Raw genomic sequence first — 18,368 nt, 5'->3', positions numbered from 1 at the left:
AGTCCGGAGTTTGACGTTGTAGTCAAGGGTGTCGTCAAGCATATTGAATTCATCAATGAACTTGAGATGAAGCTGCTTGTTTATAATACTCAATGTCTAAGTAAATAGGATACACAGTAAAATTTTGGACCAAAAATTATTCGGAAAACTCAGAGTTCAGACAAATCCGGTAGTCAGAAATAGATAGCTGGAGTCCAATCCGTAGAGATGAGGGGTTCAGCTATCGTCGGTCGGTTGTTGTCGGGCCACTGCTTGATCACAATGCTGGTGAGTACCTTCAGCACAAAGCGAGCGACGGTCTGGTTGTGAGCTTGTCTCGCGTGGTTCACCTGCCCTCCAGTTTGAAGGTAGCTAATGAGACAGCGGCTCGGTGTCTTGATTGTTTGTCCAATTTGTCCGATGTTGTCCAAAACATGAAGAAGTCTACAACCTTCTTTGAAGCAAAAATGTCATTCGTTGTAATCCACAACTTCTTCACGTTGTGGATTACATTGGAGGTATTGGAGTGACAACTGCGACATTGAACTGCCGTTTCTCCTACCACCAGAGACAAGCTCTCTACCATACCAGGTCTCAAAGCAAGCAAGTTCATCTCAAAATCGTTGATGAATTCAACAGGCTATGTGACACTCTTGACAACAATGTCAAATTCCAAACTAAATGCAAGAAAAACCCTTGCAAAAACGCACGAGTTTTCCAAGAGGCCGGTGTAGTCTATAAATTTTGCTTCAAAGAAGGTTGTAGACTTCTTCACGTTTTAGACAACATCGGACAGATTGGACTAACAATCAAGACACCGAGCCGCTGTCTCGTTAGCTACCTTCAGACTGGAGGGCAGGTGAACCACGCGAGACAAGCTTACAACCAGACCGTCACTCGCATTGTGCTGAACGTGCTCGCCGGCGTCGTGATCAGGCAGTGGCCCGACAGCGAGCGACCGGTGATGGCTGAACTCCTCATCTCTACAGATTGGATCCCGGCTGTCTGTTTTCTGACTACCGGATTTGTCTGAACTCTGAAGGTCTGTGAAGCAGCATAATTAAATGGAATATAATAATTCCTAATCGCTGAATAGACTGCAGGCTGTGAAGCAGAATAATTAAATAAATTATAATTGATATATATGGTTGAGATAACGGTTCGTTCGGCGCAGTTATCCCCTAATTGCTTAAATATGAAATGACACTGCAATTAAAGCAGCCTTTTCCTAGGTGTAAAATTAAGTTATTTACCGAGTTTGGTGGGGCTCGAATTTCATTTGCAGTAGTTATCGATTACGACGGAAGCCTCTCATGGTTAAATTCAGTGCCTTCCTCATATAGCTTTCAAAAAACTAGACTTAGCACATTGGAATTTCAACAAAAATATTTCAACATTGTTAATATCTGTTTTCTTATTGTTCGAATAATGAATTTCCGTAGTGTGATTAAATTCGGCCGGTGGTTTTTCAGTATTAGATATATTTCTCCATGAGAATTGCTGTAATAAATGTGTTTGTAACGATGTTGTACTGAATTTTTGGTGAGTGAAGGCTCGTCTTTTATATTAGTTGAACGAGATTAGTGACAAATCACATCGGAAGGCTTTGTGGTGCATGAGCGGAGAGCTACAATTCGTATATCAGTTGATATTGCATTCGAAAGAATTTTTATCTAATCTAACTTGAAAATGAATGTTTGTTGCATTCGAAACGTCGTTAATAAAGAAAGACTACTTCCTGAAATTTGCCTTTTGATCTACCGTCATCTGAAGAAAAGTTCCATTCCCTGAAAATATAAATCAACTAATTCTCTGGTCATCAATCGCACGTGTATAAACAATTAAATTCTGCCATCTAATACTAATATATATAATATTTGTGCAGTTTGGCAGAAACTGTTCTTTAATGCAGGTTTCATTGAAGACCAGAGAGTATTTCTTATTGACAATTTTCTTATTGTTTTTCTCTATTAGGCAAATTAGGCTCTCAAACTTGCAACTTGCAGCTCCAATTCTGCCTTGCTTAACTGCCCAACCTCCTTGCTGGTAGGTACTTACAAGAAATCTGCGCACAGAGCTGGCCTCAAACCCACACCTCTCTGCTCCAATTTTGGTACTCTGAACATTAACAACTGGGCCACCCTGCCTGAAGTAGACTGAAGACTCTTGATGTTGGATGACTAAAACAAGTGACTTTTGTATCGTATTTATAATTTATTGGACTACAACATTAATTTCTTAAGAACTTCATAGTAATGACCTGACAACCAGTGCTTTCAACTTTATTGTCTGTAGAACCTTCCAACTAATGACTAGCATATACATATGCTTGACAATGATTCGATGGTATGGGTTAAAAATCATAGGAGAACAATGTAGTGACCATCAACTATTTGGAGTAGCAGCTTATAAGCGGAAGCATTGTTGGTTTAATGTTTGCGTGGTAGGATGGTAGCCAGGGATGGTAGCCATATTGTTTGCGTGGTAGCCAGGATGACAATATCTATTGCATTTAGAGAGTTGATTTTGGCTCCAGGGCAGATTAGAGGAAATTTGCTAGTATATTGCTGTACATCTCTTGTTCAGTGGCTTGGCACAAGAAGTTGAGAAACAGCAGATGAGAGGTAACAGCTGTTCACACGTGATTTTGTAAAATTGCCCATGAACTGTCATTTTGACCTGCGATTTTAGGAAATCACCAGGAGGACAAAAATTTCACCCTCAAATTTTCACCTGAGAAAAGCCCATTTGCACCTGCAAATTCTATAAAAATCTGCCCGATATTCCAGTCTTGCTACCATCCCCTATGGCCTATCTCAATCTTTTCAGTGAAAAATAAAAATAATGGTATATTATTGCATACAATTTTTGAGAGTTATTTATAAAATTATCGTTTTTGCATATCTTATGAACTTTTTGCCCAGTATTTTAGATCTATTGTAACAAATTAAACAGCAGCCACCGCCCACCAGTGGCAGTAAATAGGGCATAAGCTCTTAAGCTTGCAATTAATTCTACTCATTTTACTCATCTATATACTTCATTGCCCTTATCTTATTTTTTCATAAGTATTAAGAACAAATAAAAAAATTATACATTTATAAAAAAAAATTTCTGAAAATTTTATATAAAACAATCCTTTCTACCACATACCAAGTACCATTGTAATGATTGTACCAACAATTTCTGAAAAGTTCTGCCAATAGAATTTCAGACTAATCTCAGTACCGTAAAATGGGGTTACTTTGACTGGCGGGGTAACTTTGACCACTTTTCGTTTTTTTAACAAAAACTCCCAAAACTCAAAAATGATTTGACATAGAAAAATTTTGTCAATGGCCATCAAAGGCCTAATACTGAGGCTATGTAACACAATAGAAAGATTTAAAAAGTTTGCATATCTAATAGGTTAAAAAATTAAAAATGTGACCCAAAAAAAAGAGCTATTATTTAAAGCCTGTTGGAGTACCCCCTTCAATTTTTTTATTTTTTGGTAAAATAACTCCAGGTTTTGATGCATTGTACTAAAACTCTTCTAGTTACATATGCAAAAGACAAATTTTAGAAAAGTGTCATAGTTTGCAAATGGGAGGCGCTGCCCCACAATTATTATTATTCTTATTATTCCACGAAGAGATTGTCGTGGCGTCTCGTTCAGATCGAACTTCGAGGGCACGTTACAAGCGGCTAAAAAACACAAGATGATAGAAACAGATGACATCTATGCTAAAACAGAGGACATATGCCAAGACTGATGACGTCTATACTAGAACAAATAACACCTATGCTAAACCAGTAATATCCATGATAAATTAGATAACGGCTAGGCCTAAGATTCAAAGGCTCTACGGAAAAGTTCTGTTTTTAGTCGTCGACGAAACAACGTCAGCGAAGAAGCAGATGTCACCGATGCTGGCAGACCATTCCATGTTCTGGCCGCAGCGACCGGGAACGCTCTGTCGCCGACGGTGGACAGACGTGAGGACGGGACGACGAGGTCAGCCTTCGACGAGGAACGCATCGATTCACGCAAGAAAGTCGTCTTGCCAATCGGTTGTTCAAAGATTCACGAAGATCAGATATGACACTGGCCTAAGTTGCAAACAAAGGAATAAAGAATTTACGGAGCAGCGCACATCCGCTTGCAGCCACAGCCGGCGCAATGGGGTAACTTTGACCACCTAATGGCAGCCGTGACGGGGTAACATTGACCGGCTTGGAAATTAAGTTAAAATTACCATAGGTACCTATATAACATATTTTATGTTTGATATACCTATTAATGTTTTTTTCTTTATGTTTCAGACTCTACAGAGTCTTATATGGTAATTTTAACTTAAGTTCCAAACCGGTCTATGTTACCCCGTCACGGCTGCATTAGGTGGTCACATTTTGCCCATTTGGGGCGGCACCCCCCATTTGCAAACTATGACACTTTCCTAAAATCTGTCTTTTGTATATGTAACTAGAAGAATTCTACTACAATGCACCTCAACCTGGAGTTATTTGGAGTTATTTTTCTAAAAAATAAAATTGATTTTACCACCCGGTCAAAGAAACCCCAAGAGCTGGGTGCTGGGGTAACAAAGACCATCACTTTTTTTTTAAATTACATCAAAACTATGAAAGGCAGGAGCCAGCAATTTATGGTGAGTAAAGCTAGAGTATAGACCTGTATTTTGCATGTTTCAATTTAAGTTTAACTTATCTAGTAAAAAAAATGGCATCATTTTGAAAAAAAAGTGGTCAAAGTTACCCCATTTTACAGTAATGTGAAAGGTGTACAGCTCCATCATTAGTAACAGCTTGAAAAGTATATATACCGTAGCCAATAATATAGGTACTCCATACTCCAACGCATAGTGGCAAAGCAGAGAGTTTTTTTAGACTCTCCCTCAAGTTCATTTTTGAGTCCCATAATTAGACCAGTACCAGTAGAGTATCATAGATACCAGCATTATCATACATAAGATGATAAGGTATTAGCCTAAATCTTGACTAAATGAGAAAATTAACAATGAACTGATTCTGGTAAATCTCTGATTTGTCACTATATAGTTATTATAGGCTACTAGCCTATATATTCCATGCAGGACTGAGGACCATCCCTGCGGCCTGCCACTGCCAGTGCAGCCCAGGGTGCAGATGGTGGATGAAGCGTCGCCAATATATGGGTTTTTAAGCCCAAAGCGTCGCCAACCATTTTCAAGATGTGTCGCTAGGTAGTTTTTAATGAAAAGCCATTTACACTGAGTAATAAAAAACTATTTACAAGCCACAAACTTATTTACAAGGTTGCATGCACATGTTATCCCAAATAACTAAATTTAACCTAATAACAGTCCAATTTTACAGCAAGTGTCAACTGAACATGTGATAATGCAGTCTGACCGCTCTAATGTGACCGCAACTATGCAATTGTAAACTTGTTTACATTTTTTTTGGCTGGAACTCATCGCAAGTGATTTCTGGACAAGCTTCCCTGTATCCTGATCCATCCATCTTACCGGAAGGCGGAAACCTTACTTTTTTTCTAAATAGTTGGCGGAAGACTGATAAATATATTAAATGCAAGAATTTCAATCTAAATGCGTTGGCAAGATCTTCTGAAGGCGTAAATTTTGATACAGAAGCATCGCCAAAGATTTTGCAATATTCATAGGGTAAACGCGGTATATTCCGACACATTAAGGACGCATCGAGAAATGAAAAACTATAAAAAAAACGTATGCGTTACGTAAGTTCTGTTGCTTTCACATGACTCTCAAAACACTTCACTACGCGTCAGCAACAATGAAACGTCACAAAATATTGCCATATTTATTAAAAAGCCTTTAGAATGGAAACCTACCAAATCCCTATATTCCGTCACTTTGTGTGGCAATATTCAACACGTGGTGAGTCGTATTGCATCAGCGCTTCAAATTTAACTGATACGTATTGCCAACATCCACGTGTTCGAATTCCGTTTGCTGTGTGAGCTGTATTGGGATACAACACTGCTTTGAATTAGAACACTAACGAATATTGAACACTACTTAATTACGTTTTAATTAACAAATACATAAGATATTGGCTTTAATGGCTTAAATCTTGGGTAAATGAGAAAATTAAAAATGAACTGATTCTAAAAAATCACTGGTTTGCCACTATGCTCAGCTGCACTGCAGCTGCTGCAGCACAAGATACATAAGAAACTAAAAAAAGTCTATTTTCAGCCCTTCAGGGTCTTTATTCTGCATGATAACCAATAGTACCATTTGTATTGATTTGTGCACATTTCAGTTGTCGGAAACCAGATAGGCCTAATACATTTTCCTACTAAGTAATATGTTCTCATTGTAATAGACTTTGTTCAGCCTGTTCAGGGAACTAGGAGTGACAATAGAATTGTTCAAACCTTGAAGCCAGCAGTTGATCTAAACTCTAAAGCACTGACTAGCCTAGTCAGCAGTCACTATTGAACTTACTTAAGACTTGCTCCAAACTAGACCAAGTCCCGAACCTGAAGGAGTTTACAATTCCAAAAATTTCAAGAATAAACGTATTGTTTCTTAACTCACGCTCACCTATGTCAGAATCCAGTAGCTCTAAAGCATCATCTACTAATTGAAGTGACATTTTGTAGAGATTCAAAGTAAAAATGGAGAACTTAATAATTCAAAAAGCTCACGGCTTTAATCCTCACGCCAGTTAGTTACTTCGAAAAAATAGCCACTAACAAACAGTTAAGCACCTCCAACTCCAAGCAGCAGTGCAGCACAAGTAAGTGGCTAAACCACGGCCTAAACGTGCGACGGTGCAAGACGAAGTCACGAATGACGATCCTGTTTACAACGTGAATTTTGTATAGGGCACATAATTCTTACCCCAAGATTCATAATACACACTATTCAACCTCTCTTTTTTAAATCAATCTTACAATTTTTATTGATATTCATGAGCTTTCTCATTGATGTGCCCCTATTCAAGATCGTTAGGAATAAAAATGAATTTATTAATATGACGACCAATTGTTAATATATATGTATTTAGAAGGAATAGGATCTTTGGATCTGTGTTGTCATCTCATTACGCCAAACAAACAAAAAAGTTTCGAACTAACTCATGACATGTATAACCAAAGGTTTTTTAGAGCCTCATAACTGAGCCCAGTCTTACTGCCGAATTCTCCCTGTCCTGTCTACCCCAAGGATAGGCCCATTACCTTTTTGCTCGCATCGCGATGACGATTTCGTATTATGTATCCCAATCTTTGGAAGTTATGCCTCGTGATTTAATAGTATGTTATTGTTTTGTGATTTCAATATACTGGTATAAATTTCGTACTCGTAAATGGAAGAAAACGATGCCAAGACCTTTGAAAGCAGCTCCTGACAAGTTTTTTTTTTTTTTTTTTTTGCGACGCCACGCGTATAGATTTCAACTAAAAATTCTTCGAGGATTCCATTTTCCTTAAATGATTTGATGAGCCAACTTTCTCAAAAGTTCGTCCAAGAAACCTGTGCACCCTGCGCGACGCTGAGGGGGGGGGGGAGAGGGCGTCAGGTGATGTCAACCATTATGTTGATTTGGAAGACTCACAATCTCTCGGCATGTTAAATTTTTGTGCTATATGCATTTATTCGAAACTTAGAAAACAAACCGCCTTAGGTAATAAATGAGGAGACGACGAATGAGATATAATACTTTATTTTACCATTTAACAGTAATTCATTCGTGCTCCTTTGTACATTCAACTGAGAGTTTTCACCACCGCTGGCAGCTCCCGTCTGCTTCCGACATCTGCCGACCGTGGACAATCCTGCGACCATCCGCCGACAAAGGACAGTCCTGCGACCATGTGCCGACCGCGGACAGTACGACGACCATCTGCCGACCGTGGACAGTCCGACGACCATCCGCCGACCGTGGACAGTCCTGCGACCATCTGATGACCATGGACAGTCCTGCGACCATCTGACGACCATTGACAGTCCAGCGACCTCCGCCGACCATGGACAGTCCTGCGACCACCTGCCGACCGTGGAGAGTCCAGCGACCATCTGACGACCATGGCCAGTCCAGCGACCTCCGCCGACCATGGACAGTCCAGCGACCTCCGCCGACCGTGGACAGTCCAGCGACCTCCGCCGACCGAGGAGAGTCCAGCGACCATCCGCCGACCGTGGACAGTCCAGCGACCTCCGCCGACCGTGGACAGTCCAGCGACCATCTGACGACCATTGACAGTCCAGCGACCTCCGCCGACCATGGACAGTCCTGCGACCATCCGCCGATCGTGGAGAGTCCAGCGACCATCCGCCGACCGTGGACAGTCCTGCGACCATCTGCCAACAGTTGGCGTTCCAGCGGCTACGGCTTAACCATCAAAGACGGTAATAATCAAAGCTTAAGTAAATGTCTTGTTCCCTCATTGATTACAAGGTGATAACAACAAACAATATATACAATCCTAATGTCCGAACACACAATAGAACACACAGTACACACAATCCGTACACCATCTATTGCTGTGAACCAGAAGCCTGCGCACAGAGCGGGTTATCAAGTATTGTGCACCGCAACAATGATGACGATATGAGGGGTGGGCACAATTACCTAAATGGACGACAATAGAATGGATATAGAATATTTTTAATGCATGTGAAAAATGTATCTAAGCAAGTTAGCTACACTAAATGAGGGACTATGTATGTATGGAGTATTTCTGACAAATCGTTCCAAACACATAAGATGACTCCGAATTTTTACCAAGCCGTATTTTGCATACATAATATTAATCAGCATTTCTGTCAGGACTTGTATTGCACACATGAGATTAATTAACATATTTGCCATAAACGTTAGCATTAATGTATAGGAAGTCTCTTTATGGAACTTTTTGGTTTGATTCCGAACGTTCTGCACTGATTATGCAGGCTATTCCTATAACGTTTCCGTTTCCTCTAAACGTTTTTGTCCAGTAAAGTTTCTTGTTATTAATAACTCGTGAATACTCAGCGGCAAATTGATGAAATGAAACGTGAAATAATTCTGACTTTGGTTGATGTTTTCGAAAACGAACGAAATTGAAAATTATAGCCGCGTTAGCGGTGGCCAGTTAATATGAACTGAAGTTGGAGCTTTTGGGCTAGTCGACGTGAATCACGTGTCTAATAATGTGTAAAATAAAGCAACGAAACATTATCATATGTCCAATAAAGGCAAAAATAAAGCTACACAAATTTTCAAAGCCTACCTTTGAGCAATACCTTTGTATTATGCAGTTAGTTTTATCGTAATAAATCTTGAATTGAAACTAATATTCTAATAATAAGGTATTTCAATTCATTTCTCTTCAGAAAGAAAAAATCCATTGAATTAATTTTATTGCTCTACGCTCCCACGCATCATAAATCTATTTCAAGTCCGTAATGAACTCACAGGTGATAAAAATTTGCGCCATAGCATGAAAAGTTACGCCATATTGAAGACACAATTAAACTTGTACATCATAACAGAATTGTATATTGGAACAGAGGTGACGTACGAACTTTTCGGACGAATACATTCCATATATATCAATATTCATTAAACCAATACGACGATAGTAGAAAGATTCAGTATATATATGCAATATATATATATATCATATTCATTATATAATATTTCAATATATATAATGCAGTATTATCTTCATCGAAGGCAATCAACTTGTCAGCATTACAATCAAAAACATGAATTACATCTTTTTAATAGGTCCATTATATTTATCACACTGCACACAACAGATCTCTTAATTAATTTGATTACGGTGAACACATCAATACAACAGTGCATTAGTTACGTCAATGAAGTGAATTAAAAGTAAACTAATTCCGCGTTGTGGGGTTAGGTGGGGTTTAAATGGGGTCGCCGTCTTGCCTGCGAGGTTAGGTGGGGTTTAGGCGAGGTTAAGTAGGTTTCTGGAGTTGGTTTCTAGACCGCATGTCGATGGATGAAGGTTTTCGAGACTGTCGCTTGGTTGAAAAGATTCCTTTTTTGAATTTTGAGGTTTGATAAGTTGAGTTTTTGGCAAGCCAGTAATTTGTGGTTAATACAATACGAAATTGTAATATACTGACATAAGCGCTGACGAACAGAGATCATGCCTAACCTATTGCCCATGCTAGACATTGCCGAATTTTCACAGCTGGCTACGGGTGTCGAACGCGCAACTCCATGCTCCAATCTAGGTGATTTTAACTAGTCTGTCATCACGCCGGTAAATACTTAGCAATCATAATACTCGAGAATCATTCCTACAGTGAACAATAAATATAACGTTGAACATAAACTCAGGTTCTGCTGAGAATGCTAGTGTGATGGTGGCAGGTTCAGCGACTACGCATAATCAACTACCATTCACGTCTGGATCGATGCCTGCCTAGCAGACGTGGTAGCGGGATACACGATCATCCAGTTTCATCCTAAGACCATCATCTTAACACTTTAGATCAACTTAAACCACACAATCATCCCAAAACTTGAGATGATTTTAAACCAAAAATATCATATCTAAACACAACCAATCTACCTAAAACATTTCATTATCCCACACTTCAGATCATTTCACCACTGACGATCATCTTCAGCCATACGATCGTCCTCCCACTTATGATCACCTAACTCATATATGTATTTAACGATGGTGCAGAGCAGTGCGTGCAACATGAAACTTCTAGAGTTAGACTACACTCGCGTCACACGGAGGTCAAACAAATTTCTATTTTCAAAACCCTTCTCAGAATATTTTTCCATACAAAAACCATTCACACAACGGCCTATAACAATAATGATGAGCAATATGTGAGCTCGGCTTAGTCTAAATAATTCGATGGATTAAAATGGCTTCTCTCCAAGTCTTTGAGTCGCTCAGGGGAGTGGCGCGGTGAAATTATGTTGGGTTCAACTCCAACAGTTGAACTGTATGGTTGAAAGTCCTTGTCACTGCTCAACCCGCTAAGAGGTTGGTCCCTACCAGCGATCAACCCACTGCCTGGTAATACCCCCTTACTGTTCAACCCACTGACAGAGTCCCTCCCAGTGCTCATTCCAGTGCGGCTCAAGTCCTTACCAGGGCTCAACCTACTGAGAGACAAGTCTAGACTGTTCAACCCTTTGAAAGATAGGTCTATTTCACTGGTCAACCCACTGACGAGTAAATTGTCATTTTTATTGCAGCTCTTTGTTGTAGTGACATCATCCGACTTCGCTGAAAAAGAATTTCGCCCCAAACTATTTCGTTTCATCGAAGCAGAAAAGTTCGAAGCAGCGGCTGACGATGGCGTTGAAAATTGAAACGACGACATGGAGGACAAAATGTCCTTAGAGCTGCCAAACTTTGCGTGGGCTGGTAAGGGGCTCGATAAGCGAGCTGGAATGTGGTCATACGAATCCTTGGCAGAATGGGGAGGCGTTGGATCATAAGTACTTTGAGGGCTGTAGAAACTATGAGGAACAGGTACATAGGAGGCTTTGGTGGGACGTGGAGTGGGAACGTCGTAGGATTCCTGAAGATGTCCCATCGAGAAACCTTGGGCTGAAAATTTCTGAGGCATCCGAGTCTCTTGGTGACTCCGTAAGGAAGGAGACAAAGAACAACTTCTCCCCAAGTTGTATTGTGTGTTCATGTTTGGCTTCAAGTCAGAAACAGACAAATTACTTCGCGTTTCTTCCAAATTGGCGATTTGGTCTAAAAAATGGACACCTTGGTTGGATATAGCCGAGATGGGGTAGTTGTGTGCTGAGTTAACAGGTACCGGTACGTCTATTCCAGTGGGTGTCAGCGAGGTGGAGCTGGCAGAAGTGAACATTGACTTCAAACTCGCCATGTCCCCTGCAAGATAAAGATCTCGCAGCTTGTCAGCTCCGTGTTTCGCAATGATTTCTTGCATGCTCGAACCATCACTTGACCTCAAACGGTTAGAGAAATTTATGGGCAGCTGACTCATCGATTCATCGATGGGATGCTGACTCGTAGTATCTGTGATAGTAAGTTGACTCGTGGACTCGGCGATGGGTAGCTGGCTAGAATCAGCCATACTTAACTGATTCACGGATTCGGCCATGTTTTTGTTAAAGAATGTGCCGTATTGTTCGATCAGTGATGCATGTTCGCCATAGCTCGCGAGGTTGAGCGGATTGCTGGTATCACTGAGATCAACTGTGTGTGGAGGTACTTTAAGGTCCTCAAGAGAAGTGATTGTTGAGGAATCCGTGTAGTTACACACACCTAACTCGAAGTGATCTTTCTGGGAGTTGTTGTTCGTTATCACATCTTGCAGGACACTGGAAGATGACGTGGGGCAGAAAGCTTCGTAGTCAGAGCTGAAAGGTTCAGTTTTAACATCGGTGTTGGATGTACCATGGTAGTAGTAATTGCAAAGCTCTTCTCGACTCGCTCCGCTGAAAAACATGTCACGAAGAACGTTGATGTCGGGAGCTGCAGCTCCAGAGGGGATGTCACCCATTTGGTACGGGATTGTGTCACTCATGAACGACAACGAAGGCTGCAAGTCATCATCTGGAGATTCAGTTTTGATTCGTTTTGAGAATCCTTCTTCATCGAACGAATCTCTACGATCAGGCTTCGCACACATGCTCTCAAAAATACCCGAGTGCTGCTTGATGCCCGCTATGGCCTTAAAGAGATGCTTGTTGATGTGCTCAGCATTGGCTTCTCCATATTTCCAACAAATGTAATTGTAAAGAAGTTTACGGTAGAAACAGTGGTGGTTAGGGTCGTTTCTTCGACTCAACACAATTATCAGAATAACCATGTACCCCATTCGAATGTCAACCTGAAATTGTCCAAGTACCCCAATGACTTCCTGAAATTTACGAAAGATGTTAGGGGTTAGCGTGGCTTCAATCGCCGGCATGTCAGTGACTTTCTCCATGGGCGAGGGCAAAAAATTCTTGTAAGCACCCGAGCGGCCATCCAGGAAGCTTGAGCCAAAAACCAATGCAATGGCCGTGATGTTGCTTTCGATGGCAATGCTTTGGTCTGCGATGGGCATGCTCGAGAACTCCTCGAACTGGTCCAAGAAAAAGGACACACGTTTGATGAAGTGAGAGTAGGTGCTCATGACACACGTACTTGCCTCACTTGGGTAAGGTAAGCAGTGTTCGACGCGCTGTATGCTTCTCACGACTGCCTTGAGCTTGTATAATTCGTGGTTCTGCATGTAGTTAGTGATGGGTAGACCAGGTCGTTCGTTGATCATGATAGCATATTTATAAGGGTCTCGCGGGAAGCTATTCAGAGATTGATCGTTCGAGCTGTCGTCGGGACAGACGGAAAAATCGCTGCTGTCGGTGAGGCTGGCGTTAACGTCATCAGCTTTGCAATCGTCGTCTGGCGATGATGGTGAGTTAGGTAGCGAGTTTCCAGCAGAACCAAGGCCAGAGTTTGAGTTTAAACTAGACTTGCATAATGATTGAGGCTCCAAAGCTAAGCATGAAATTTTTAGACTGTCTGAGCTTCCAGGATGACGACGGTTGAGTAAAATATTACGTCGACAATCTGGGGAGGTGCGACGATTTTCAACGAATTGTGGGGAAGTCCCCCCTTCATCCGAGGAAGGAGATCGACATGTCAATGAACTGCCAGCTGTGTTTTGCACAGCCGCCACCTCATAATAATCAAGAGATTTGTACTCTGTATTCTTTTCAAATAGATTAGGTTCCCCTAGAAGGGCTTTTTTTGAAGAATCTTGACAACTTTTAGCTTCATATTCACTACAGGACGGGCTCTCAGATGACGACCGCCATGCCGTTTTGTCAAAACTGTATGAGTTGCTTTTCTGTTTCCTTTTCTTACAAAAATACGAGGTAGACATTTTCGTCTGTGGCTCTACCTCCACAATGCAGGCAGCCTCCTTTTCCAAAGATTTGTCATCGTCTTCGGGTTCAACCTCCACAGCGGCTTCATCTTCTTTACATCCAGGTTTGGGAATCCCCTTAGCGGCTATATTATTCTTCTTACGTGGCTTTCGGTAGAGGGTGTGGTCAACTTGGCCTGGCTCGAGCTTGTTATTGATGCGGTACAACCCAGGGTCAACTTCCCCCGGTTCAAGTAAGAGTTTCTTATTCACACTTCGGTCCCTTTCTGGGGCATCATTTCTGTCTTCACCAACGCACGTCGTCTGCTCCTCACCTTCGTCGATTTCGCGCCGTCGATATTCCATGTGGCGGCGGCGGTTGAGGCCATGTAGATTAGGTGCCCCACTAGCGGTTAACGCAACGCGCCCTTTGTAGGAGTTCACGAGGGCCGCATCTACGGCACAACTATTCAGCTCCGAGGTGGTTGCTTCGTCCTTCTTATTTAGTCGACTCTTCATGAGCTGGATGCGCTCCTCCTCGCTCATCACCCACTCGCGCACCATGCCCACCTTCTCGCACTTGTTGAACCTGCCGAACAGACAGGCGTTGCAATCAACACTTGAGCGGAAGCGCTGACGAAAAATGCATATCATTATGTTTAAATTTAGGTTACATATCATTATGTTAGTTTTAGCTAAATGCAACGGTAGACACAAGGCGGTAAAGTCATTTCCGGGGATTCAACATTATTTCGGGTAGGGGCAGCATACAAAGGTCCATTCAGAGCCTGCACTCATCATCACACACATTACACAGCACCGCACAGCATCGAGCAGCACTTTACAGGCCTTATCATCATTAGATAGCACAACACAGAACTACACAGCTCCGCACAGCACCTGCAGAGCTTGCAGAACTTCCTGGAGGCGATGGAGATGCTGCAGCGCTTATCGCCGCTGCACTTGAAGTTTCGGAAGCCGTCGCTCTGCACCGACCGCCTGAAAAAGGCCTTGCAGGAGTCGCAGCAAAGTCCCCCGAAGTGCATGGACTTGGCCACGTCCCCGCAGATCTGGTGAGGGAGGTAATTTTGGTCACGGGGGGAGTTATGGCAATGGGGGTGATAGTGGTGAAAAGGGCGATAAGGGCTGCGAGACATGGCTAAGTCGGCAAGATGATTAGGGATGAGAGGTTGGTTAAAGGCGGCGAGGGAGATTAGGGCGGAGGGGGTACGTCCCCACTGATCTGAAGGGGATATGATCCCAGATTTGGAAGTGATTACGATCAGGAAGGTGGTTAGAGCGAAGAAGGTGATTGGAGCTCCTTGGTGAAGGGGGTTAGGGCGGCGAAGGTGATTAGTGTCTCGGGAGTAGCTAGGTAGCCGAAGCCGAAGGTGGTTAGCGCATTGGGTTGTTAAAGGGTTTCGGGGTAGACGAAACTAAAATGCAGGGTGATTCTAGCGGACTGTGTGAATGGAGTATGAGAGATGATTGAGACGACAAGGGTGATAAGGGAAGGAGAGAGAGGGTGATTAAGTGAGCAGAAAACAATTATTTATTTACTTATCCACAGATAATTAGATGATCAACGGCAGTAAATTCTTAGAACTTCTATCATAAATTTAATTCAGGTAAGAGGATTATTAAGAATCGTTATCGCTATAACGTCTGAGGATACCAACGCCATAAATACTGATAACATACGCAGCCTACACAGATAACTTGACCATAATCATGCGGGGGAACGGGGCAACAGATAACGTGGTTAACCTGGCTGGCAAGGTTAGCAAGGGTAATGCAGTGAGTGGTTTAGCCTTCATTCAATCATGCAGACGATGCAGACAATCTACAACCTCATGACTGGTACAGACAATCTCCAACATAACGACTGGTACAGACAATCCCCAACATAACGACTGGTACAGACAATCTCAAACATAATGACTGGTACAGACAATCTCCAACCTCATGACTGGTACAGACAATCTCAACCTAATGACTGGTACAGACAATCTCCAACCTAATGACTGGTACAGACAATCTCAAACATAATGACTGGTACAGACAATCTCCAACATAATGACTGGTACAGACAATCTCCAACATAATGACTGGTACAGACAATCTCCAATATACTGACTGGTACAGACAATTTCCAACATAATGACTGGTACAGACAATCTCCAACCGCATGACTGGTACAGACAATCTCCAACATAATGACTGGTACAGACAATCTCCAACATAATGACTAGTACAGACAATCTCCAACATAATGACTAGTCAGAAAATCTCCAACATAATGACTAGTACAGACACTCTCCAACATAATGACTAGTACAGACAATCTCCAACATAATGACTAGTACAGACACTCTCCAACATAATGACTAGTACAGACAATCTCCAACATAATGACTAGTACAGACACTCTCCAACATAATGACTAGTACAGACAATCTCCAACATAATGACTAGTACAGACACTCTCCAACATAATGACTAGTACAGACAATCTCCAACATAATGACTAGTACAGACACTCTCCAACATAATGACTAGTACAGACAATCTCCAACATAATGACTAGTACAGACACTCTCCAACATAATGACTAGTACAGACAATCTCCAACATAATGACTAGTACAGACACTCTCCAACATAATGACTAGTACAGACAATCTCCAACATAATGACTAGTACAGACACTCTCCAACATAATGACTAGTACAGACAATCTCCAACATAATGACTAGTACAGACACTCTCCAACATAATGACTAGTACAGACAATCTCCAACATAATGACTAGTACAGACACTCTCCAACATAATGACTAGTACAGACAATCTCCAACATAATGACTAGTACAGACACTCTCCAACATAATGACTAGTACAGACAATCTCCAACATAATGACTAGTACAGACACTCTCCAACATAATGACTAGTACAGACAATCTCCAACATAATGACTAGTACAGACACTCTCCAACATAATGACTAGTACAGACAATCTCCAACATAATGACTAGTACAGACACTCTCCAACATAATGACTAGTACAGACAATCTCCAACATAATGACTAGTACAGACACTCTCCAACATAATGACTAGTACAGACAATCTCCAACATAATGACTAGTACAGACACTCTCCAACATAATGACTAGTACAGACAATCTCCAACATAATGACTAGTACAGACACTCTCCAACATAATGACTAGTACAGACAATCTCCAANAATCAAAGGTCCATATCTGTCTCTTATACACATCTAGATGTGTATAAGAGACAGAGGTGGGGGAGATGGGGGAGGTGGGGGAGGCAGAGCAGAAGCAGGAAACGAGGGCAGCGCTGAGGCCGTCGCTCGGGTGACCTACAGACGCGGTGCGTGCCTGGGTGGCTACACTCAATACAATTAACGGGTTGTGTTGTGCAAATACTGACGCACTTTCTCACCACAGCACGTGCAGTAAGCAGGCGTAGCACTGATACGACAATTAGACCGGGCCAAACTGAGTCAGGATGACCCGCACTAGCGCAAAAATTGCAGCGCTATTAAAGACAAGTCTCACTCTTTTTCGACGTGTACTTTTTTTACCGCGAGTATTCGTCATAACACCCTAACTGTCCCACCTTTTTACCCGAAATTACAGCCGTATTACCCCAAATCCACACACTCTCACTCAAAATATCCCGCTTTTAACGTAAAATTTTAACCTACTAGGTACCCTAAATCTTCATGCTTTCAGAAAAGACATGAGATCACATAAACAGCAACTTTCTTCCCCAAATTCCCAACCTATTACCCGAAATCATTGTGCTCTTCTTCACAATCCGCACCCTTTCACCCCAAATTTCTTCCATATCGCATCACATCCTCACACTCTCACTCTAAATCCTCACCCTTTCACCCTAAATTTTTAACATATCACCCTAATTTTGCAAGCACTCCCGTAAATCTCCCCAATTATCTTCCCCTAAATTTTCAACTATTACCCTAAGTCCTCACGCTCTCGCTATAAATCTCCACCTTTTTGCCTCAAATCGAAGCTCGTCACCTGACATTCGCTACCAAATATATAATAGCTTAGGGTAAAGACCATCCTACCACAGCAGACAACGTATTCTTTTTAAAAGACTTAAGTGAACTAATAACATTAAATTGTTCACATTTGATAGCATAGTATGTAATATTAAATCTTAAGTAAAAAGATCAAACATATAGACGTAGATAAGACAGAACTCACCTGGCAAATGCGTGGCCTCTTCGACTTCGCGTCCATGACAGCCACTCAGTGCGCCGCGAGATGCGGACGAAGGAGGTAGTGTTGTCGCAGATGCTCCTCGGCGCGACGCTATTCTTGCAAGCACATTAGGGAAAACTGAATTTTCTTACCCCATGCATAAGTTGTTTTATAAATATTCTTATATCAATAGATCCGAGGTAGTCGATTGACCGTGAGCTTCGGAAGTTTCAAATAGACGTTGTTTAAACAGGTACGAGTAGAAACTAGGGTAACTTTATATTTACG

At 41.8% G+C, this 18,368-nt stretch overlaps 1 protein-coding gene across 1 annotated transcript; it reads right to left on the bottom strand.

The window, feature by feature from the left end:
- Window positions 1-9,306: 9,306 nt before the first annotated feature.
- LOC108672557 lies at window positions 9,307-18,153 on the bottom strand. Its single transcript, XM_018160251.2, has 3 exons — window positions 18,084-18,153; window positions 14,727-14,896; window positions 9,307-14,415 (listed from the first exon to the last, which is right to left on the bottom strand). Exons 1-3 carry the CDS (start codon window positions 18,117-18,119, stop codon window positions 10,821-10,823), a joined length of 3,801 nt encoding a protein of 1,266 aa, XP_018015740.1. The 5' UTR covers window positions 18,120-18,153; the 3' UTR covers window positions 9,307-10,820.
- Between the last annotated feature and the right edge of the window lie 215 nt (window positions 18,154-18,368).

Source organism: Hyalella azteca, unplaced genomic scaffold (assembly GCF_000764305.2).
Source record: "Hyalella azteca isolate HAZT.00-mixed unplaced genomic scaffold, Hazt_2.0.2 contig13022, whole genome shotgun sequence".
NCBI classification, from domain to species: Eukaryota; Metazoa; Arthropoda; class Malacostraca; order Amphipoda; family Hyalellidae; genus Hyalella; species Hyalella azteca.
The sequence above is the reverse complement of the archived record's forward strand: the minus strand, read 5'-3'. Positions and strand labels throughout refer to the sequence as shown.